Source organism: Hoplias malabaricus, chromosome X1 (genome assembly GCF_029633855.1).
Source record: "Hoplias malabaricus isolate fHopMal1 chromosome X1, fHopMal1.hap1, whole genome shotgun sequence".
In the NCBI taxonomy this organism is placed as follows: domain Eukaryota; kingdom Metazoa; phylum Chordata; class Actinopteri; order Characiformes; family Erythrinidae; genus Hoplias; species Hoplias malabaricus.
Genome location: NC_089818.1, coordinates 26,229,267 through 26,254,471, shown reverse-complemented (window position 1 = coordinate 26,254,471; position 25,205 = coordinate 26,229,267). Strand labels below are relative to the sequence as shown.

The 25,205-nt window shown below is 44.4% G+C and overlaps 1 protein-coding gene across 2 annotated transcripts; it reads left to right on the top strand.

Annotated features, from left to right (window-relative positions):
• The first annotated feature begins 374 nt into the window (after positions 1–374).
• LOC136675982 (WD repeat-containing protein 47-like) lies at positions 375–23,796 on the top strand. Of its 2 annotated transcripts, none has more exons than XM_066652819.1 (15): positions 375–508; positions 2,042–2,208; positions 4,869–4,952; positions 5,166–5,250; positions 6,307–7,118; positions 8,366–8,477; positions 10,415–10,596; positions 13,035–13,268; positions 14,574–14,634; positions 15,614–15,771; positions 16,970–17,139; positions 17,327–17,497; positions 17,634–17,765; positions 17,954–18,172; positions 18,762–23,796. In XM_066652819.1, exons 2-15 carry the CDS (start codon positions 2,051–2,053, stop codon positions 18,902–18,904), a joined length of 2,721 nt encoding a protein of 906 aa, XP_066508916.1. In that variant the 5' UTR covers positions 375–508; positions 2,042–2,050; the 3' UTR covers positions 18,905–23,796. The 2 variants fall into 2 exon arrangements, with proteins under 2 accessions (XP_066508916.1, XP_066508915.1); XM_066652818.1 differs by having other exon boundaries at positions 14,559–14,634.
• The last annotated feature ends 1,409 nt before the right edge of the window (positions 23,797–25,205 follow it).

The window sequence follows — 25,205 nt, the reverse complement described above, 5'->3', positions numbered from 1 at the left end:
CGCTCAGCACTGCAGAAACAGCACTGTGTAACTTGGAGGAGTGTAGGAAACCGTCTCCTCTCTCCTCCTCCTCCACACAGATTTCAGGATGCTGCTGTAAAAGCCAGTTACACCCTGCTACTGTAGAGGACTCCGGGAGCAAAAGCACAGAACTCTTACTCTGTGTTTTTAGACGCAGTGTTAAACTGTAAACACGCCGGGTTAGTTATATCTTAATACTTTAATACTAATATATATTTGTAATATGTGACACAAAACGAAGCTTTTTCCAGAAGGGCGTGGGCGGGGCTTGTTCTTGCTGCTCGGCTCTGATTGGTGGAGCTCTGCGGAGGAAGCTTTCGCCTGACAACCAGCGCAGAGAGAGGGAGGTAACGGCGGCGCATCGACAACAAGAGAGAGAGAAAGAGCGAAGATTAACGGGATTAAAGAACACCCAGGAGCGCGACTGGCAGCACGGCCCCACACCCCCCCGGAGCACGGCAGTGTTTTGTGTTTATGTAGACGTCAGGTGAGCTGAGGGCCTATCTGTATGTCCGTTATTCCTGTGTGTGTGTGAAGGCGAGGCTGGGCTGTGTTCACTCCTCTCAGTAAACGTTAGCCGGGCGCTAGTTAGCCTCCTCTCACAGAGGTTAATCTGCGCAGCGCGGACACAGAGGCGTGTTCAGAGAGAGCCGGGTTTTCTCCGCTGACTTCAGCGGGCCTGCTGGTGTTTACACGCCTCGGTGCTGCTCGTAAGGTAGGAGTAAGCGCCCTTCTCCGGGGAGCTGAAGCAGGGCTGGGGGAAACGTGAGTAAGCAAACGCACCGGATAACGACTCCTCTCAGCTCCCCTCAGATGGGTGGGACACCCCGGTGCTTGAAGGAAACCTTATAGTCATATCCTGCTAGTATTATATGATATTATTTATATACACAGACCACACACAGCCACCTCCTTGTTCCTCCACCCATTTTTCAGCTCCACTCACCTTTATATATGCGTTTTGTGTCACTGTAATCACAGAATGCAGCCCCTCTGTTGTTGGTGCGGGTGGATCAGACACAGCAGTGCTGCTGAAGTTTGTAAACACTGTCCAGCAGCAGGTGAGCTGTGCACAGTTTGGGCTGGTCTTCTGGTCCTACATCAGTGGACCTTGGTGGCTACACGGTTTTAGACGTGGACTGATCTCGGTCCAGCCGTGACACTGAGAATTATAAAACTCCAGCAGCTGCTGCTGTGTCTGATCTTCAAACACCAGTGCCCCATGTCAGTGTCAGCAGTCCTGAGGATGATCCCCCACTGTGATAGGTCAGGATCTCTGGTGTGTCCGGTCCAGCGAGGAACAGGGTCCACACACGTCTCCTACACGATGAGCAGAGCTGATAAAGTTGATGTGCTGTTATTGCTCTCGTTTGACTCAGATTTACCTCCTAAGAATGCATTAAGTGACCGTCTTCTACATTAGCCACAAAACTAGTGTACGACGTGCTCAGTTGGGCTCGCACTTTCTCTAAAGCACCACTCATTGCTTCAGAACTCCATTATTGAAGAAGGGATGGGATAGTGATTAGTAAATTAGGATTTCTCATAAAGGACTTGCTCATAAAGTCACGTGAATGATTTGATACAACGCTATACTCCATCAGAGGACGTTTACACATTGACAGAGGCTGTAGCTTGTTGACCAAAGGAGAACAGAAACCCAGCTAACACCGGTTATCCATTTAGCAGCTCCTCTGAGCTCAGCTCAGCCCGGATCTGTGAAAGAGATTATTCTCAGAGGCAGGGCTCGTACTCGGCTGGAATCCTTCTCATCTCTGCCCTGAGTATTTTTACAAGAGTAATTTTTAATAGAGCTGTATGATCTTTTCAAATAACACAAGCACAAGAAGAAACACATTCTCCCTCCTGTCTCCAAACCTCTTTACTTTCTAGTTCATCTCTTTCTCTTCCTTTCTCTCTTTGTGTGTGTGTGTGTGTTTGTGTGTGTGTGTGTGTCACCCTCTCTCTCCCTCCTGCGCTCTCTCACATTCTTCCTTTCTCTCCTTCTACTCCACTACAGCCTGCCACCATGACGGCAGAGGAGACCATTAATGTAAAGGAGGTGGAGATCATTAAGGTGATCCTGGACTTTCTGAACTCTCGGAAGTTGCACATCAGCATGTTGGCTCTGGAGAAAGAGAGCGGAGTGATAAACGGACTCTACTCGGACGACATGCTCTTCCTCAGGTGTGAGCTGCACTCACCACGTACTGTACTCATGGTAAAGTTTGAAATGCTGTAGATGTATCTCTGCTGTCCAGGGGTTTTCCATTGGGTTTGTTTTCTTATGAGTGTAGATTAATGCATGGACGGCGTCGGACCTGTTTCATTTCCAACAACGGTTCTCTCTCTGTCTCCATATTAATAATGTAATGAAACTTGGGGGCACTAGGACCTGGGGGAGCTGCTGCTGTTACTGCACATCCCTTTGACACCGTGGGCTATGGGTCTGTACTGATTTCTGTACAGAACACACACACGGTGTAAAAGTAAAAGTAAAAACGTTAACCGATGCCTGTTATAATCTGTAATGAACCGAACTGAAAGCCGCTGAAGCACTAGAGGAAACAGCGTTATGTAGCAGAGGAAACCTGGTTATTGATGAAGGTGAAGGACCCAGTTAAAATGTCCCTGTGTTAAACTCTGCAGTGTTTAGAGACTGAGCTGATGTCTATGTTCTTTCCTGATGTTACGACTGTGTACTTTACAGACGCCTGTAGATTATCAGTTAATAGCTGATCACTGCTCAGTTTGTGTTTCTACCTGTAGATGGATGTTCTGTATCTTGTTAAAGACATGTGCGGCTATGAGGCAATTGACACACAATATAAGGGTTAAATAACCAACAATCAATAGCAAATTCATCTTAGGAACCAAGGAAATCCTCTTAAACTTCTTTAGATTGATTGTTGTTTCCTCCATTCTTCAAAATATATCAGAAATCATCTCATTCCAGGACTGTTTTAACGTTTGTAAAAGATGCTTGTTTACAATGTGCCTTCTTCACGTCCCAGTGTTGCTCCTGCGTTGTTGTTTTTGTTGCTCTAATACACAGTTTGATTAATCATATCTTTGTGAGCCCAACATCTTCTGGACAGTCTTTCTTCTGACTGAATTCACCTAATTTAATGTGTACTTAGTTATTGCTGACGTGAGTGTCCCATTGCACCCATTATTATATAATCTCTAAGCACTGGCCAATAACATCCAATAGAACAGGACAGGAGGTAAACAAGGCCACACTTTTCTGTGCCAAGTGTGGTTCCACTGTGTTCTCTGGAGTGGCGGGTTGGAGGGGTTGAATGGGGTTTGTGATCCAACAGCAGCACTCTTCCAGCGCGGAGTACACACACTAGCCAGTGGATGGATGCTGTTACTGCGCACAGATTTACATATTTCATTAAAGTAGCAGTTTTGTCTTTGACAGAAAACGTTAGAAGTGTTTTAGGAACAAAAAACTATGGCTTCTATACTTTAAAAAAGTGTTACTCGGTTGTAGCTGATTAATTATCCACTGAGTTGTGGGAGGTTAGGGAGGAGTTTAATTTTGAAGGAAGCTTAAAGCGCAGTTTTAGTGAAGGACAAGACTGGTGGTGTGTGTGTGTGTGTGTGTGTGTGTGTGTGTGTGTGTTGGGGTGTGTGTTGGGGTGTGTGTGTGTGTGTGTGTGTGTGTGTGTGGCAGTGCTTTTACAATAGCATCCATTCATGCCGTTCACCCTGATCCTGTCACTGGTTGTAGTGTAGAAGGAAACAGAGCTGTGAACAGACACACACTGCGGTGTGTGAGGGTATTGTGTGTTTACAGGGAGTGTGTTGCTGAAGCGTTGGGAGTTTGAAGGTTCTCCAAATTCAGAAAATTCCCTGATTGGACGGAATGGCTCATCTCATGTTCCAGTTTAGAACCCCTAAGCTCCTCTTTTTGTGACTTGTGAGGAGTGTTTGAGGCGCCATAATCAGACACGGTGCACCCACAAACGTATTATGTGACATTCATATCATGGACATTTCTTTTCTTAATAAAAAGCTGTAAAAAGAAACAAAGCCAAGTGTTTTAAAAAAACAGCGTGTTATTTTATAACTGATTGACTTAATAATAATTGTGGCATTTGGGAAGGTTTTACTTACCTTTCCAGCTTTAATATCTCAGATGAACTTGTTGGGCTCTAAGTAACCTTTTAGGACTGGTCCGGCAGGTTAGGAACTGTTATGATGAGGTGTCAGCTTATATAACACTTCCAGGGAACAATAAATTCTCTGCAACTTTATATCTAACACTTCTCTTAGCAGCTGGCTGAGGATCTGAATGTGTCACCAATGTTATGTGATGGCGAGGGACGTTAAAGCTTTAGCCTCTGTAACCGTAAATAGTAAATACAGGAGGTCCTCGGGTTACGTCAGTCCTGAGTTACGATGTTTCATGGTTACGACACATCTCCCATTTACTGTATAAAGCCTTGTTTCGACGTAAGTGGTTTTGCGTCGTAAACGTCGTAACGTGAACTTCGTGTGTGGTGTGCGCGGCGCGGCGGAAGAATACACGGTTATGCGGCTCGGGACCGAGGAGGATAGGTGTTAGGATCAGTGCTTACAGTATGTTATTTACGTACAGTATCTACGTATGTTCCGACTTACACCGAAAATCGGTTTACGACGCGATGTAGGAACGGATCAACGTCGTAAGTCGAGGACCCCCTGTACACGAATGAGTCTCGGTGTATTTGTAACGTGTAATTTGTAAATCCAAATTCAAACATTCTCTTACGTTTTACACAAAAATGCTCTGAAACATAGTTTTTCACGTAATGTTTGGACTATCACAAGGCCTTATGTCCTCTTTTCCCTCTCAGGCAGCTTATTCTTGATGGACAGTGGGATGAAGTGCTGCAGTTCATTCAGCCACTGGAATGCATGGACAAATTTGATAAAAAACGGTGAGCTGTGTCTCCTCTACTGTTCTCTTGCTATTTTATTTGACTTACAACATTCATACAACACAGAGTCAGACTCGATTCTAAACATCTGTTGGAGTAATAATGTTATATTAACTCAGTATCCGAGGCACCAGTGTGGCCCTAAAATCATTGTGCGTTCCTATTGTGCTTTGAATCTTCTGATATTATAAATGAGTTTTAATGTCACGTCAGGTTCCGCTACATAGTGCTGAAGCAGAAGTTTCTGGAAGCTCTATGTGTGAACAATGCTATGTCAGCTGAGGATGAGCCGCAGCACGTGAGTACTACAGCCTACAGAGTTAATAATACTGTTGATGAAGTGTGTCTCTGTGTGATATGATGATAAACCTTTTCTTTTGGGTTGTTAATATTTAACTAAATGTTAAACCCAACATGTTGATGGAAATTACAGAAGAGTAAATCACAGATTTATGTTGGGCTTTGTCTCTCAGTTCCATAATGCTGGGATCAGACTACACGATATCGCGATCACGACGTTCACCGTGTCCAATCAGAGCTGTAAACTGGTGCCGTGTCTTGGTAAAGAGACTGGGGACACGGACCGTTCTTCGTTTGCGTCGTTGCGTGAGTTCAGATGTCGTTAGGAGGCGGGTCAGAAACTGTCGATCACGGCTACAGAAGTGTTGTGCGTGACGCTGGGATTTTGTTCTGAAAAGATGAGAAGAAAAGCGAGAGGGGGCCGTTCCTGGGTGCTACGGAGAGGACAGTGTGGACTGGCTCCTGAAAGAGAACCTGAGGTTTGGTTGTTCCACTGACAGCTGCAGCAGGGCCTCCCTCTCCCTCTTCTCCGTGTTTACAGATGTGAGGCTGACAGCGCTCTGACAGTCTCCTATTGGTCATCATCAGGAACATGGCCCGTGTCAGACTGGGCCAATAGGTCTGACTTTACCTCGGGAGTTGTGGCGTGTGCCGTACTCCACAGCTGCTCCTCGCCCCCGACGCTCAGATTCAGCGGGTAATTTGTCAGATACGACACTATCATGTCAAGATCGGGCTGAGTTTGAGTATTCTGATCCCGGCACTAGACGTACCTACTCTTAATTCCCTGCCTGTCATTGCCGTTCTTGCCTTTTGCCTTTTTTTGTCATGGGTTGTGCTGTATTTGGTGTTGTGTCATGTCTTTGTAAAGCACTTTGTGGCTTGTGTCTGTGAAAAGTACTGTATAAACACATTTTACTTACTTATTTACAGATAAATCCCTTTTGTATTTTAAACAACAGTCAACACTGAGAGTGAAGACCATGAAGACAATAAACACACAAAAATGTAGAGGTGTAGCTCTTTGTCTTTTCTTCTCTCTGCTCCCAAACAGCTGGAGTTCACCATGCAGGAGGCTGTGAAGTGCCTCCATGCCCTGGAGGAGTTCTGCCCGTCCAAAGAGGACTACAGTAAGCTGTGTCTTCTCTTGACTCTGCCTCGCCTCACCAACCACGCAGAGTTTAAAGACTGGAACCCCAGCACCGCACGAGTCCACTGCTTCGAGGAGGCCTGCGGCATGGTGGCCGAGTTCATCCCAGCTGACCGCAAGCTGAGCGAGGCCGGCTTTAAGGCCAGTGGAAACCGCCTGTTCCAGCTGCTTATTAAAGGCGTCCTGTATGAATGCTGTGTGGAGTTCTGCCAGAGTAAAGCCACAGGTGAAGAAATCACAGAAGGCGAAGTTCTACTAGGGATCGACATGCTCTGTGGAAATGGCTGTGACGATCTGGACCTCAGTTTGCTCTCGTGGCTGCAGAACCTCTCCCCCAGCGTCTTCTCCTGTGCCTTTGAGCAGAAAATCCTCAACATCCACGTGGATCGCCTGGTCAAGCCGGCCAAAGCGGCCTACGCTGACCTGCTGACTCCATTAATCAGCAAACTGTCTCCATACCCGGCCTCTCCCCTGCGCCGCCCACAGTCAGCAGACACCTACATGTCCCGGTCACTCAACCCCGCACTGGACGGCCTCTCCTATGGCCTCTCAGGCTTGGAGAAAAGGGCAGGGAGTGGAGCCACAGATCCAAGGAAAGCCTCGCCTATGTCCCACTCCTTCGCCAACTTCCAGTACCCTGGTGGTCAGAACCTGAGCCGCAGTCTGATGATGGAGGAGTCTCAGTGCCACAGCATCTTTGAGGAATCACCTGATAGGTAATGTATTTGTAATGTTCGGAATTTTGTTTCAACCGCTCTAATGTGTTTACGAAGCCCCAGTGTCAGTAAATGGGTAAACAAACAACTCCCAAAAGTGTCTGGGTCCGGTGCTAGGCTTTCTCTCTCTCTGCTCACGGCAGAGAAACGCCATCTGGAGGTTTTTAGACAACGGAGAGACTCCAAACACTGAAAAGCACCGACCGAGATGAGGATGTTGCTCTATTCCTGCTCCATAGGGGGGTAACACTGACTTATTTTTGCTGTTTCAGATCACTTAAGGTGGGAATGTCTCTAAATTCAGACGACATATCGCATTAGCGAAAGTGCTACAAAAATAAACAGTTCGAGTTACAAACGAGTTTCTGTGGGAATTCAGACAGTGAATAAAATCTTACAGACAAAAACTTCGACCACATACAAACTACATCCTTTTTTTTCCCCCTCAAACGTAATGTTCCACCTTAAAAGATGCGGAGCTTCTGAACGTAAACAAACCAGAGAGAAGAGCATTTACCCACAATCATCGATGTCCCCTTATACCCTTTATTACAGGATAATAACGTTGGTTAAGCAGATGTCCCCAGGTTTTTAACATTATACTGTACCTCAGTGTTTCACAAAAAAAGTGCATTCCCAAAGTGCAATGCTCTGAAATATTCTGAAGTAATTTACAAAATGTTATTTGTGATATTTGTTTCCCCTGCTGTAAAATAAATGTATGACCTCCCAGGTAACGTATGAAATGGAATATTATGGGGTATCATGGCTTGGAGGAGGGGAAAAAGGACAGAATCATATTAATGCGTGTTAAAATCACAGTGAAGTCATGGTTACTGAGCTGCATTCAAAATAATGGAGCTAACAGGAATATAATGTGCATCAAGAATTGTTTTCTGATTTCAATTAGAATAAAAATCTTATCAAACTGTGGTGTTCGAATCCTAATCCCAGTGATGTTTCATACACATTGTAAACAGTGAACGACTTGCTTTGTGTGAACACGTTTGATGTAGAAGTCTTTGCTTAACAGAGCTGTCTGCAGACTCCTAGTAATTGTACGGTTACTGCTGTGTGTGTGTGTTTGTGTGTGTGATAAGGACACAATCATTTGTAATCTGTAATTATAATGTGGGCGTGAAGGACAGAGAATATGAATTATAACTGTGGTGATTGTTATAAACAAGGATTGTAATAATAATAGTGCGATGGCACGAAGAGTAATGTGTTTGTTGTTTGGTTTTCAGCTCCAGAACTGATACTCCCTCTGATAAAATGATGAGTTCAACAGGAGCCCAGAACTCTCGCCCTGTCCCTGCCCCCGGTCAGGACGCTCCATCTCCCTCCGAGAAGAACGAGGTAACCGTGTCAGATCCTTTGATTGGGCAGCTGCTAGACTTTAGTATGTCACTTGTGTGGCGTTCAATCTGAAAGGTCTACAGACATATGAATTGGATTTGAGAAAAAAGCATTTTGTAAAACTGATAGCAAATGTTTATCAGTGAGGAGAGTTGTCGGCCCACCTCCCCCTCCTCCTCCTGCCCAGTGCGAAGCTCAACAAGGCTGCCAAGGTGAGGGAAACTGAACCTACGTGAGTTTAAGACAAGTTTAAGAACGTGGGATCTTCATAATTAATATTAAAGTGCTGTAAACAACCTGTTTACACAGAAAAGTGTACAGCATTTCACTAAAACCTGTGCTAGAGAAAGGCACAAAAGTGAATGAGGAGCTACCATTTTCTTATTGTGATTTTGTTGCTTCCAATCTTCCTCCATTTTTCAAATACATGGGCAGTATTTCCTCTCATTTTACTCTCGGGTCATGGAGATTTTTAGAAGGATGCCGAGGCTTTTAAGGAATAATCTAATGTGATCTCTATTCGCTTGGTCACCTCCATTGGTGCAGGACGCTATCTCTGTGGCAGCTATTGAGTCTACCTGGCAATCTGGGGGGGTGTGAACTGCACTGTGATTGGACGCAAGGCGTGATCACAGAATAAAACACAAACAGAATTCCGCTCCAGAAGAGGCGCTCCTGAAATAGCACTTTTCCACTGCATGGATCCTACTCGACTCGTCTCGGCTGAAAATTGTACCTGGTTCCTGGAACTTGTTCCTTATTTTGTCTCTGCTCTCGACTGGTACAAACGAACCGAGCAGATACTAAAGGTGACGTGTAAACCTTGCCCAGAGAGACTTGTTTACACCGCGAAATGCAGACCACCAGCACAAACTCGACAAGTTACAGCAGAGATCACGTTTGTATTCGACTCAAAACAACAGCTCGTATAAAAACATATGAAAATCCATTTTAATGACAGATATCGCTTTACCTTCTTCAATTAGGATCAGTAACATTTTCCTACAATATATCCCTGTGGAATAACCAGCCACATACATTCTTTCACATCTGTCACAAACACACACCCAGCATCAGTAGCCTGGCAACATCTAGTTGAGAGCTCCGGTGGGACACAGATGGGACAGTAGAGGCTGCATTAATCATCCAGCCCAGGACTGCAGCAGAGTTATGAAGCAGACAGTCTGCAGCACACACACACACACCCCAAGCAGACACCCAGCTATAAGGCACACCTGCACATGCCTTAGACTGAGAGCATGGGGCCGTTTCAGGTCAAGCCACTGTCTGCTACACAACAACAAAGCAATCTAATGATATTTATTCTATTTCTCAGTTAATGACAGGATCTCTCTCTCTCTCTCTTTCTGTCTCTCTCTCTCTCTGTCACTCTCCGTCTGTCTGTTTGTCTGTCTCTCTGTGTCTCTCTCTCTCTCCCTCTGTCTCTCTCTCTGTCTGTCTCTCTTTCTGTCTCTATCTCTGTCTCTCTCCCTCTTTCTCTACCTCTCTCTCTCTCTCGCTCTGTCTCTCTCTCTCTCTGTCTCTCTCCGTCTGTCTGTTTGTCTGTCTCTCTGTGTCTCTCTCTCTCTCCCTCTGTCTCTCTCTCTGTCTCTCTCCATCTGTCTGTTTGTCTGTCTCTCTGTGTCTCTGTCTCTCTCTATCTCTGTCTCTCTCTGTCTGTCTGTCTCTCTCTCTCTCTCTCTCTCTATCCCTCCCTCTGTCTCTCTCTCTCTCTGTCTGCCTCTCTCTCTCTCTCTCTCTGTCTCTCTCCGTCTGTCTGTTTGTCTCTCTCTCTTTCTCTCTCTGTCTCTGTCTCTCTCTCTCTCTGTTTGTCTGTCTGTCTCTCTCTGTGTCTCTCTCTCTCTGTGTGTGTCTCTCTCTCTCTCTCTCTCTGTGTCTCTCTCTCTCTCTCCGTCTGTCTGTTTGTCTCGCTGCAGTTGAGAGACTCCACAGAGCAGTATCAGGAATACTACAGGCAGCGACTGCGTGTGCAGCAGCACCTGGAGCAGAAGCAGCAGCAGAGACAGCTCTACCAGCAGATGCTCCTGGAGGGTGGAGTCCAACAGCAGGAGACCCTGCCCAACGCAAAGCACAACCTCACTGAGACCTTTCTTAACAGGTTAGACACAAAGGAGTCATTTAATAAACAAATAGAACACGTTTGAAGATTGTTAAACGGTTTATTTTATATTTGATAATCATTTGCGTTTGTAATTTAATACTCTTAAAGATGTAGTTCATGATTTTAATCAAAAAACACTGTATAAAACTCTGAGGATGTTTCCTTTCCAAGTGATGCTCTCTAGTCTGGGTCTGGTGCTAGGCTTTCTCTCCATCTGGAGGTTTTTAGACAACGGAGAGACTCCAAACGCTGAAAAGCACCAACCGAGATGAGGATGTTGGTCTATTCCTGCTCCATAGGGGGGACTGTGGATACAGGATACCACCAAGGCTCTAAGGATCCTGAATGGAACTAGTTCGACATTCAGAGTTCATTTGGTCGAGGTGCAGTGTGAAACATACACACTGTTGTGTTCTTTTACTTGAACATATCCTCACCAAGAGTCCCCCTCTTTCACCAGCCACTCACTGGAACCGTGTTATTAAATCAAACCCAGCTGTAATGGGAATGGAAGCTAATTGGCTCTTTTATCTTCCTCCTCCCCCTGGTGTACAGTGATGGGCACAGGTCAGAAGACTGTTCAGGGCCTTTTTCAGTAGTGTTTCTGAGAGCTGTGATTGATAATCATGATTCTGAATGAACAAAGTGTTTCCAAAGCAGAACAGGTTCCACAGATTCTGTCATTATAATAAACTGCTGTCAATAGATAATGCAGGGAGTCAGAGGGGGAGATGGGGGTTTTAATGCTCGTGGTGGGAGCTGCTCGTTAGCGTTAATGTCTTACCTCCTCTAAAGTTCATTAGTAAGATTTTGTTGTAGTTTCTACTTATATTTCACAGTGATATTGACGGCTGGTGATCAGTCATCAACGTCTTTATTTGAATTTTCATGTTCAAGGTTCAAACTAAAAAAGAGATGTTTTTGTCTTTTTTCCGTTTCTCGTTAACAGCTCCTTGACAGATGGAAAATTAAGAAAAATGTGTTTTTCTGACCGTGGAGCTTTTTATTTCTGCTGTTTATCGGATAGTGACAGTTTGGGCAGCTTTTCTTTTATAAATTGGTTATTTTTTCATGTTTTTCGTTGATCTCTAATGGTCTTTAATGTTTTAATCTGAGAAATATCTGCTGTTCCATGATTAACTTAAATGCCAGTTCACTTGAAACTTAATTAATTAAGAGTTTAAAAGTGAACAAATGAGAACTGTTGCTGCGTTTAAATAAAATAAGAACAGAAGCACAGAACTAAGGCTAAGCTTTTTTTAAACCTACACAGACCTGCAGCTTTTAGGGCTTTTCAGAACAGGACTGAAAGGTGTTAACGGTAACATTGGTAATGAACAATACTCACGTGGTAGTGTTCTTTTGTGGCCTGAGAGGGAGGGAGAGAGAGAGAGGGAGAGAGGGAGGGATGAGTATCTAATGAAAGGGAGATGAAGAGGAGAAAATGAAGGCCACCTGGGGTGTCCAGATGGTACACTTAGAGTTCAGTGATTGGGAGGGTGTGGAGAATCCCCAGGGGAGAACACTTCAGTACATGCACAAATATAAGGCCATATTAATGTAAACAGCCACGCCCCTCACACCCAAACACACACGGATCCGGTTCTCTCGGTAGATCATGACATGAGACTAATTCTATCAGTAGGGTTTCTTTTTTAAACGTTTTAATACAAATAAAAAATCGAGCTCTATGTGAAAACCGAGGTCAACATGAGCTGATGTTTCTTTCACTCCAAGTGCAAATTTACCAGGTCTCTCTCAAACACCATGACTCATGAATGTGAGTTTTTTCCTTTTCCCATTATTTTTTACAAAACAAAAATGCTTTACTCGTAGTTTTCACTTCCTAAACGCCTCAAATTAAAATGAAAATCCTAGTCTGGAGATCATTTGTACTAAAAGCTTTGTACTAGATGTTGGAACATTGCTGTGTTTGGTTGCATTCAGCTGTAAGTAAATTAGTGAGACACTCTTCCATGGTTTAGATAGTCCTAGATAGCCCAGTTATTTACACCACACTAGAGAAGTTACATTGAAGGAAACATCTACGATCGTGGGGAAATTCTGTTCTCTCTGGTTTGTTGACGTTCAGAAGCTCCACATAGTTTTTATTCATTGTTTAATTTTCCACAAACATCAGTTTTGTAGTGCTTTTACAAACGCAGCCAATGCCCCTGAGCTGGGGAACCGTCATTTAGATGTGTTCCTGAATTCATAGCTGCATTTGCATCTTTTAACCACAAGTGTGTCTTGAGCTTGTCCAAACTGATCACAGTAAAAGTGCACATAAGTGTGTAGAGTGTGTGTAGATTATCTTTAATGCAGTGTAACGGCTGATGAGAATTCAGGAGAGAGATGTAATGCCTAGAAGTATTTTCAGCACTGGTTTAGGCGTCCTCTTCTCTGCACTCACCCTTTTGTCTGTCCACATACAGGTCCATTCAGAAGCTGGAAGAGCTGAATGTGGGAATGGATGATTTGGGAGAGGAGGTGCAGGCTCTGTCTCTGCAGTGTAATGGCAGAGGAGGAGAGAATGGTGGAAATACAGGGGGTGCCACAGATGGCCCGCAGCCTCAGGGAGGGGTGGGGCTCTCCAGCAGCACTCCTCAGAGACCAGGGACGCGGGGGGCTATACACACACCCACTGAATCCCCTGTGTTACCCCAAAGGTGAGATCAAACCTCACTGCTCTAAAATATTAAAATAATGGAAATGACATGGTCCAGAATGATTTATTAAATATATGTACAACCTGAATAACACTCAATAACAGTGATACAAAAAGGTAAAGGGGAATTCTGCATAGATCAGTACTCGTTCTTTTGGAGGGAACAGTAACTCGTCAGATATGACAACACAAATGTAGTTTTAAATTTGCTTTGGAAAACCAACTGTAAAATGGAATAACGTTTTAAAATAACCAAGGACCACGATACCCTCCCCTGAGTTCTGCTCCGATCAGTTTAACAGAAACAACAGCTCGGTTCTCCTCCTAAAATACTTAAGGTACATTTGTAATATCTTTCGTTTAAACTAGCATTTATTTATTGCTGTTTATCTGATAGAATTACACACAAGAAAAAGTTTTTTAAAAATGTAATACTATAAAAACTGGACTATATTTAATACCATATTTGAATCCCAAAACCTTTTGAGAGACACACAGAGAACACACCACACTCCTCACAGACAGTCACTCGGAGGAAACCCACGCAGACACAGAGAGAACACACCACACTCCTCACAGACAGTCACCCGGAGGAAACCCACGCAGACACAGGGAGAACACACCACACTCCTCACAGACAGTCACCCGGAGGAAACCCACACAGACACAGGGATAAACCCGCCACACTCCTCACAGACAGTCACCCGGAGGAAACCCACGCGGACACAGGGAGAACACACCACACTCCTCACAGACAGTAACCCGGAGGAAACCCACGCGGACACAGGGAGAACACACCACACTCCTCACAGACAGTCACCCGGAGAAAACCCACGCAGACACAGGGAGAACACACCACACTCCTCACAGACAATCACCCGGAGGAAACCCACGCAGACACAGGGAGAACACACCACACTCCTCACAGACAGTAACCCGGAGGAGACCCACGCGGACACAGGGAGAACACACCACACTCCTCACAGACAGTCACCCGGAGAAAACCCACGCGGACACAGGGAGAACACACCACACTCCTCACAGACAGTAACCCGGAGGAAACCCACGCAGACACAGGGAGAACACACCACACTCCTCACAGACAGTCACCCAGAGCAGGACTCGAACCCACAACCTCTAGGACCCTGGAGCTGTGACAGAGACAGTACTTGCTGCTGCACTGTTTTAAATTATTGGATTAAAGATTAAAAATAAGTAAAATAGAAAAAAGTTTTGTCTGCATGTGTGTAGGGGGTTTAAAGTGGAAGAGGTATGGGATGTAATTATGAAGTGCTTTGTCTTGCAGTGGACAGAAGGACAAAGGGGGACAGAATGATGGGAGTCTGACACGCACTAAAACAGCTGAGGTAACTGCAGCAGTTATCACACACTAAACAAACACTCTGCTTCACCGCCATGGTGTTATTAATAACAAGCGGTTTAATGGTAATAGGGCTATAAGGGTTTTTTACTTTGTGCTGTTTTTCCCCAAAATTTAAAATAATAGTTTTAAATTGGAACATCTGACCCACCCACCCCACCCCCCCGCTCCCCCCATTTATCTCTCTCTCTTTCTCTCTCATCATCATCTGTCTCTCTCTCCTCTCGCTCTGTCTCGCCCCTCTCTCTCTCTCTCGCTCCTCATCTCTCCCTCCCTCCCTGTTTCTCTCGCCCTGTCTCTAGAGGATTTGGTGTTAGAGTAATTACTGTTGTTTCCTAATCCTCTCGGCTTGTGTATAACACACAAAGCCTTGTAAGTACCAACAGTGATTCGCACCAAGCTCATTCTGCTCTCCAGTTTTTAAAAGGTTGGTAAAGACAAGGGAGAACTGGATGCGTCTCTCTAAAGAAATGTTTTCATTACATTACATTACATTACATTACAAACACCCAGCTTAGGACATCAGAGCTGTGCAAAAATAAATTAACCAAAGAACCATATGGAACCGGAGACAGACCGGAGAACAGTGCACACACTATTTTTTCATATCCTATTTTTTTCTTATGGTCTATAATCGAGCCCCACTGACTCCACCCTGTGAAGAAAGAACAGACAAAGGAAAGGGTGGGCCCCAGCTAGAGTGTGACATCATGTAATGTCTAGACTTTACACAGTGTGACTTTATACTGAAGAAACTGATATACATTTTTATAAAGGGTCATGACTAGAGATGATGAACATAATGGTGATACTGGACACCTGTTTTTGATCAGTAAATCCAGTCATATCTAATACTGCATTCAGAATTCAGCGTGCTTAAATATCGCAGCTGCGCACACAGCCACCTGGCCATGCAGTTGTGAACATGTGACGTATGGGTGACTGTTTATTTTTCTCTTCACAAGGGAGAGAAGTGTAAGGCGAAGTTTGTTGCGGTGGGAACTCTGGAGGACACTCAGGCTGTGCGTGCTGTGGCCTTTCATCCTTCAGGGGCTTTGTATGCTGTGGGCTCCAACTCCAAAACCCTGCGTGTGTGTGCTTACCCTGACACACTCGACACCAGGTACACACACCCAAGCAGCACGTTTATGTAAATGAGAGCTAGCTTCATCTACATCGCTACGTTTTAGACAAAAAAAGCAGCTATGTCAGTTCCGCGATTCACTGGATCCACCTCAGAGCTCTGTACGCAGAACTGAATAAGTAACTTGTGCCAAAGAGGGTTTACTATGTAATGATTTTGGAAGGTGTACAGACTGTTGCACAGGTCACATGGTATGTAAGTGTAATGGGGCTGGACGATTCGGACAAAATTTATATCACGATATTTTTCAAAATTTCATAGGTTCGATATAATCCCAGAAACATGACATCACCATTAAAATATTAAATTAGGGCTGGACGATACGGACAACATTTATATCACGATGTATTTCTTAATTTCGATTATATCGATTCAATATAATTCTGAAAAAACTGCCAAAACAAACAAGACAGAGGGAGACAGAGAGTCATTTGGCCAGGGGTGGCCATTAAATAACTCTGTACAGCTAAATGTAGATAAGACTGAAGTCTTGATTGTTGCACATGAAAAGATTGCCCCAGTGGTTAAACAAAATCTTGGGCTTCTGTCCCCTGCTGGCCACTGTAGTCTGCGTAATCTGGGTGTTAGATTTGTTCAGTCTTTGTTGTTTGACTCACATTTTAAACAGCTGGTGAGATCTTGCTATTTCAACTTGAGAAATATTAGTAAATTGATGTCTGTAGTTTTAAACGCAGAAGTAGAGATGAGATGATTGTCTCTACTCGTGAGCGATTGCAGGCGATTCAGAATCGCACGGTCTCAAGTTACCACTCTGTTAGCATCTTTACACAGGCTTCCTGTTGAGTATAGGATTCAGTTTAAACGTCTTACACTTAGAGAGCGTTACATGTCCAGACTCCTCTGTCTGTGGTTGTCTGCTTCATCTGTACGTATCAACACGTTCTCTTACGTCGAGTCGTTTAAATTTACTGTCTAAAGACTTGTGGAGATCAACCGTTTAAAGTCCATTTTCTCATGTGTTTCAGAAAGTGATACCGATCGCAGTCAGTAAATTTATTTACACCTAGAAATGCCATGAACCGGTCCATTCCAGACTAGAGCTTACACTAGCGCTAACTCTCCTGTTTATTCTTCAGTATGATGTTTGTTTTGTATGTTTATGAAAGTTACTGTTATGATATAGTGTGTGTGTGTGTGTGTGTGTATCTCCCTCTAGTGGTTCTAGTGCGACTAAGCCCCCAGTGGTGCGCTTTAAGCGGAATAAGCATCATAAAGGTTCTATCTATTGTGTGGCGTGGAGCCCCTGCGGTCAGTTATTGGCCACTGGCTCCAATGACAAATACGTCAAAGTACTGCCCTTCAACTCTGAAAGCTGTAATGCTACTGGTGAGCACAGAGACTCAGGTCTTCTCTCATTTTTCTCATAACTGTTATCTGAATTTAAACACTATTTTATGCTTGTTTTGTTTTACTTTATTTCTTCGTTCCTTAATATCTACTCGCCCTTCATTTGATCCTTTCCTCTCTGTCTGTCTGTCTGTGTCTGTCTCTCTCTCACCCCACCCTCCCTCAGGTCCTGATCTGGAGTTCAGTATGCATGATGGGACTATTAGGGATTTGGCGTTTATGGAAGGTCCTGAGAGTGGAGGCTCTATTTTAATCAGCGCTGGAGCAGGAGACTGTAACATCTACACGACGGACTGCCAGCGAGGACAGGGTCTACACGCTCTTAGTGGGCACACAGGTGGGTCCTAAGACAGACAAACCGCAAAATCCTGTTAGTGAGAACAACAGTTATTGTACCACGAGGTCTGTCTGCAGTCTGCAGCGCGCACTCAAAATTTAAAAGCTCTCAGCTAACTGTATCTTCTGTCCCTCAGGTCATATTCTCTCTCTGTACACATGGGGAGGCTGGATGATTGCATCCGGCTCACAGGACAAGACGGTGCGCTTCTGGGACCTGCGTGTGCCCAGCTGTGTGAGAGTGGTGGGCACAGCCTTCCATGGCTCAGGTTGGCCTCCAACTCATAACGACATTTATGCAGTAGCTTGTGCAAAGCTGTAAATGTGTAGTAGGATTGAATCTGGAGTTTATTCTATTTTTATTCTTATTCAGAAAGCATTAGCTAATATTTAACTGATGTTTCTGTAACTATATTAGCTTTACAAAAACAGCGTCCTGAAGTACTTGTGCCTTTAGGCAGTCCAGTAGCCTCGGTGGCAGTGGATCCAAGCGGGCGTTTGTTGGCCACAGGGCAGGAGGATAGTGCCTGTATGCTGTATGATATCAGAGGAGGACGGATGGTACAGACGTACCGCCCCCACAGCAGTGATGTCCGCTCTGTTCGCTTCTCCCCTGGAGCACACTACCTCCTGACTGGCTCCTATGATGCAAAGGTCATCGTCACTGACCTGCAAGGTAACATACCACACCCCATTACACAACGGCTGTGTCTGAAACCGACGCCTTGCTGCCTGCGTGTCCTCAGTCAGTGCCTCAGAAGGCAGCGTTTAGACGCGAAGGCACCGTAACAGAGTCACGTTTGACACACGCATCCAAGGAGCGACACGTCACGACGTTGTTAGGATACAGAGAGCTGACTGCGTTCACGTGTGATACACAACACACACATCACTGTTTATAACTGAAATAACATTCAGAAGGAACACGATACAAATGTTAATAATAATACAGTGTGTGTGAAGAGGACGCAGCAGCGCAGAGGTCTGACGATCTTCTAAACCCTCTATATTCTGAGGAAAGCTGACGCACAGGATTATGGGAATTCTAATGCAGTGAAGGATGCTTCACAGACACTCGACTCAGACTCGCCTCGCTCCCTCCCTCCCTCAGGATCCTGCCTCCGTAGGCAGCACTGCAGTCCTTTCAGACACAGCCAGGCTGTCCTTCTCCCATGACTTCTCCCATGGCTCCCACAATGAATCTGTCAATTGTTTATAACCTAGAGGATTTCTTTGTGTGTGTGTGTGTGTTTGTGTGTGTGTAGGTGACCTCACGAAGCAGCTGCCATTGACTGTTGTAGGGGAGCACAGTGATAAGGTGATCCAGTGCAGGTGGCATCCTGAGCAACTCTCCTTCCTCTCATCATCTGCTGACCGCACAGTTACACTCTGGACACACAACACGTAGAGCACGCACTGAGCAGCAGGGGGCGACAACACAACACAGCTCACTCTACTCAACAAATTCTTTTAGTGGATCAAAATGTAAATAGTGTGTGTGTGTGTGTGTGAGTATGAGATTGTATGTTATTTATTATTTATGTGCTCTTTCTTTTTCTCCAACAGCATCTGTTGCTTGCTTCCTCTTTGTGAACCTTATGTATATAGTAGCAGTTATATTTGTTACAGACCGCTGTGTGTGACCCTGCTGCGCTCCAGAAAGTCTTTCCTAACATCAGAAAGAAACATAGATTGTTTAATGAAAACAGTATAAAGGACGCTCCGTAAGTAAAGCTCTCCAGCCGCGAGTGTAACTCAGTTTAATGGTTTAGAGATGAATGCATGAGGTTTTAATAGGAAATATCCGTCATTTTCACAGTCTGACCGTTAAGTTCAGAGTTTGTAAATAACTATAGAGAATGCGTCTGTGTAAGTATTTGGCTAATATCAGCAGAAAAGTGTTGATTATAAATCAGAGGAAAAAAGAAAAGATGGTTACACATCTATTCTAAAAACAGAACAGATTTGAACGTAACCTCAACCCCATAATAACCTCAGTAACAATGTGGATGCTCCGTGTCGTAACAGAGAGGATGATGGGTAATTGAATGTGGTCATTTGGAAAAGCTGACAATCTTCACTTTTTGGTTTTTACAATTATTTTAGAAATTTCTAGATTGATATTTCAGTGCGAGGCTGTTATTTATCAGTTATACGTTACATCTAACTTTATATAAGACGAGGAAAGGTTAAACTAGTGCGGAATAATAAATCCATGGACACTGACAGGAATGTTAATTATTGTAGAGAAGTGCAGTGCTAAAGAAGCACATGTTCTAACAGTAAATTTAAATGATCTTACACTTGAACACATTTACACCGGGACTGATATAAAGATATTATTAGTTGAGATATTTATCTTGATCCTCAATGGGATGAGTGTGTTCAGGGTGTACTTGTTATAAACTTTGGTCTCAACCCAGTCCAGCATTTCCTGCTAATACTGGTCCAATAATGATACTCTAGCTGCATCCCAAAGCTTAAGCCGTTTTCCCTGTCCTTTCACACGTGTAGTTCATTTCCGTGTTGACGTGACTTCTCCGCGTAGGATTTTGCGATGGTATCGTTTCAGTGTCGGCCTCTGGATTCTGAATAAACGACGTCTTGCTCGGCGTTCAGATACTAATCACAGTCTGGTCCCAGTGAGTCAGAGGACTGTATTTATTCCTGAAATCTGTGTGATAGTGTAACTCTAACAACGTTCACTTTATGTGAATATTACTTAAAGTTGAATTGCGATAAAAAAAGTTCTAAATAATTCCAAGAATAATCTCAGAATTATTCTGACTTATTCTCCAAATTGTTCTGACTTTATTCTCCAAATTATTCTGACTTTATTCTCAAAATCGTATTAAAAATGTGTGTATATTTATTTTATTTAAATGACTCACAGGCGCTCACGCGGAAGTTACCCAGAGCTTCTGCTGGGGGCTGTCAGGTTAAATCCAGGTAATGTCTGATACAACTGTTAATGACATTTACATTCACACATGCAGCTCCTCCAAGTAATGTCTGGAGAAGTTCTGGGTTACGGTGCATGTGTGAGAGGGGCTCTAAGACGTAGGCTCTACCAGTGTCTCTTCTGAAGTGAAGAATCATTTCATTCACAAAGCCAGACGCTCTAGGTGTCTCCTTCCTGTCCCCGAGTTCCTCTGCTCTGTGTGTGACGACCCCAAAACGTGGTGGAAACTGAATTGTCCAAATCAGAATTGTCTTGCGCTCAAACAGTGCTGACGTTTATGTGAAGTCTTTAAAATTTCATGCTGAATTTTTCAGTTTTATTTATTTTTAAGTTTCCCAACACAGCCATGAAAAGGCGAAGCTTTTTTGGCGACTCGTCCGTCTGCGGCTGGGGCCTAGGCTTTGAGACGCAGCTTCTGTATCAGATCACTGCCATTTCTAGATTCAACTGTACAAGTACCTACAAAGCACATTAGTTAAGTTAATTAGATTGAACTACTTTTCTAGGGATATGTGTGTGTGTGTGTGTGTGTGTTTCAGTTGTTTTTTTTATTTTATTTGGGGACACACGGGAATACACCCTGAGCTCTAAACAGATTCAGTCTAATGCAGAATTGTGGACACACTTTTTACACTTTGTCTAAATACAGGCTTTGTTGTTTTCTTTAAAGGCTAAGCACCACTTAATGGACCTCCATGAATATCTCACATTATTGTAGTTACTGACAGATATAAGTATAAATTAAAATGAAAAGAGCAGCTTAATTTGCTTTAAAACTGACAATTCGGAAATTCTCGAACGCAACCGTGACGTCACTGGTGGACAACAGCTGAACAATGCCGCGGTAAAACACCGTTATGACGGACTGTTATGACAGTATCTAGCTAAATAACCAACATTATTCATGACAATAGCCTAGCAATAAGCTAAACTCAAATGTAGAGGTACCGTTATTCTTGTAAATGTGATCGAAGTCGAACTCGAATTCATCCGACACTATAAACCTCCGTAATGCAGCTACGTAGCCGAGTATAATCTGAGCACCGAGTTTAGCGAGTCAAGCTAACGTTAACTAACACCAACTAAAACAGGCGAAGTGAGTGTCCTCATCTTTGGGCCATTTGGGTCTTTTAAACCTTATTCCTTGAATTAGTAAGAAATAACATGTTTTTCTGACTATCAATAAACACAAGTTAGGAACTCAAACTCCACTGTATTTATTTGTTTGACACTTTCATAGAGCTGCTGCTTAGCCTTTAAGTGAAAAGTTCCTCGGTGCCCAGGAATCACACCCCTGGAACCACACACTGCCCTGAACACATTTTTCAGTCCTCCCAACACTTAAAGAGAGAAAATCTACGACTGTAGCTAAGCGCAGTTGTCTCCGTTGACCGAAATACTCCAGATACCTCTGCCGTGAGCAGAGAGAGAGAAAGCCTAGCGTACCGCACCGAGACGCTTTGTTTTTTCACTCATTTACACATTAGACTGGGGAGCAGCAAATTCTTCTGAATGTTATAAAAATGTTTCTTGATTACAATCGTGAACTTCACCTTTAATATGAACACGTCTCATTTAAAAAAAATAATTAGTGAGATTGTGTGGGTGTGTGTACAGAGCAGTGTGCCACCAGCGTCAGAACTGGGAAACACTACAGGGAGCAAATTCTGCTGGGTTTAGTGCAGTTTATTCAGTTTATTCACTGAACATATTCTACAGCATATTGTTCCCGTGTTAATTTCAGCAGATAAACAGAACGCTTTAAAATGTGTTTTCTGTAAAGATTTTACACTTATTTTCACTTAGAAAACAAACAAAACCTAAAAGTTGTCCATGAGGGTCCACACATTTTGCTGTTGACTGAAGCTAATGAAGGACTTCTTCAGCCGTCTCTCTCGTGAATAGATGCTTGCTAAAATGTGCTGTGTTTGCAGAATGGTGCCTTGAGTCTTTTCTGTATAATATTTCTGTAATGTTCCCCTCCCCCTCAAACAGAAGTCCATTCCCACCATTTGAATAAACAATTATGAACATAGCCTCGCGTAATTATGACTTGCTAATCTCCTAATGATGAGACCTAATACACTGTATGTTCATTATTATGAGGTCGTAAGTCATATTTATGGGAAAATGATAGCATTTCTCATTGTGATTTGTGGCTCGATGTATTTTCCTCAGTGACAGAAGCAGGCCTCAGGGTCAGTGTCACCGAGGTTTGTGCTGGTCTCGTTCCAGTGTTCAGTTCAGTTAAAGCCACTGGAGCTGATGAGCACACGTTCCATGTGACATTCAGAGATAACTTTGTTTTTATTTTATTCTGTGGTTACAACTTTCCTACTGCGTTATCTCTGAGCGTCTGAATCTGGATCCAGATTCTCACCGAAAACAGCTTCTAAAGTATATTTTGCTGCTGATAATGTGAAACCAGAGAGACACTCGTCTTAAATATCGTGGTGTATATTGCTGCAGAGGGTACAGTGTATATCCATGTGCTTGTTGTACTGCACTATGTATTTGGCTTACGCTAAACGGACAAAAACATCCATTATTTGTTTGAATTAGTGGCTCTTTATTGTCTCCAAACTTTGGCCTGAAAGAAAGCATATTTGACTGCCCTTTACTGCCGTAACAGCTTCTGCTCCCCTGAGAAGACTTGACACTAAACGTTGGAACATTGCTGTGAGGATTTGGTTACATTCAATCCAAGAACATTAGTGAAGAGCTACTGCTGTTGAGTGATTAGTTCTGGATCACAAACTCCATTCCAGCGCATTGCGCTCCAGAGAACACAGTTCCACTGCTCCACAGCCCAGTGTTGAGGACCCCTTCGTTCCCCCCGCAGACGGCATGGGGCAGTGCATGCATTCGTGAAGTAGCTGCAAATAGCCTCGCTTCGTTTGGAGCTTGTTCTGATCTAAATCTTACCAGACTCTTCAGTTTAAAGGGAACAGCTTCAGTGTGACTCTGATGATGCTGAATACCTCTCCGTCTATCGCCATCTCTCTCTCACTCTGTTTTCCTGCACTTTGTCAAGGGAATGTAATAGATTTTATCAGGATAGACTATTGATTTTATTTATTTCCTTTTTACTGATAGTTTATTTTATATCAGAGGTAAACTAACATCGCTGTATTTATTTAACACTTCAGAACATTAACGTTACTTTGTGGTGTGTGTAGCTTTTTTAACATTTGAAACTAAAGTCATCATTGGCTTACAGGAAAACTTATGTTCCGCTGCTGTACTCTGAATAAAAGCATCATTGTCAGTTTCATCTTCAGGTTAATGATTGTTGTCATTTTATCATTCCATGGATATTCTCCAGTGTATTGTAAAATAAACGCTAAGAACTGAATAATGAATGTGAACAAGTGCATCATTTTGAACAGTCTGTGAGGAGTGTGGTGTGTTCTCCCTGTGTCTGCGTGGGTTTCCTCCAGGTGACTGTCTGTGATGAGAGTGATGTGTTCTCCCTGTGTCTGCGTGGGTTTCCTCCAGGTGACTGTCTGTGATGAGAGTGATGTGTTCTCCCTGTGTCTGCGTGGGTTTCCTCCGGGTGACTGTCTGTGAGGAGTGTGGTGTGTTCTCCCTGTGTCTGCGTGGGTTTCCTCCAGGTGACTGTCTGTGAGGAGTGTGGTGTGTTCTCTCTGTGTCTGCGTGGGTTTCCTCCGGGTGACTGTCTGTGATGAGAGTGATGTGTTCTCCCTGTGTCTGCGTGGGTTTCCTCCGGGTGACTGTCTGTGAGGAGTGTGGTGTGTTCTCCCTGCGTGTCTGTGTGGGTTTCCTCCGGGTGACTGTCTGTGAGGAGTGTGGTGTGTTCTCTCTGTGTCTGCGTGGGTTTCCTCCGGGTGACTGTCTGTGAGGAGTGTGGTGTGTTCTCCCTGTGTTTGCGTGGGTTTCCTCCGGGTGACTGTCTGTGAGGAGTGTGGTGTGTTCTCTCTGTGTCTGCGTGGGTTTCCTCCGGGTGACTGTCTGTGAGGAGTGTGGTGTGTTCTCTCTGTGTCTGCGTGGGTGTCCTCCGGGTGACTGTCTGTGATGAGAGTGATGTGTTCTCCCTGTGTCTGCGTGGGTTTCCTCCGGGTGACTGTCTGTGAGGAGTGTGGTGTGTTCTCCCTGCGTCTGCGTGGGTTTCGTCCTAATGACTGTCTGTGAGGAGTGTTGTGTGTTTTCTCTGTGTCTGTGTGGGTTTCCTCCGGGTGACTGTCTGTGAGGAGTGTGGTGTGTTCTCCCTGTGTCTGCGTGGGTTTCCTCCGGGTGACTGTCTGTGAGGAGTGTGGTGTGTTCTCTCTGTGTCTGCGTGGGTTTCCTCCGGGTGACTGTCTGTGAGGAGTGTGGTGTGTTCTCTCTGTGTCTGCGTGGGTGTCCTCCGGGTGACTGTCTGTGATGAGAGTGATGTGTTCTCCCTGTGTCTGCGTGGGTTTCCTCCGGGTGACTGTCTGTGAGGAGTGTGGTGTGTTCTCCCTGGGTCTGCGTGGGTTTCGTCCTAATGACTGTCTGTGAGGAGTGTTGTGTGTTTTCTCTGTGTCTGTGTGGGTTTCCTCCGGGTGACTGTCTGTGAGGAGTGTGGTGTGTTCTCCCTGTGTCTGCGTGGGTTTCCTCCGGGTGACTGTCTGTGAGGAGTGTGGTGTGTTCTCCCTGTGTCTGCGTGGGTTTCCTCCGGGTGACTGTCTGTGATGAGAGTGATGTGTTCTCCCTGTGTCTGCGTGGGTTTCCTCCGGGTGACTGTCTGTGAGGAGTGTGGTGTGTT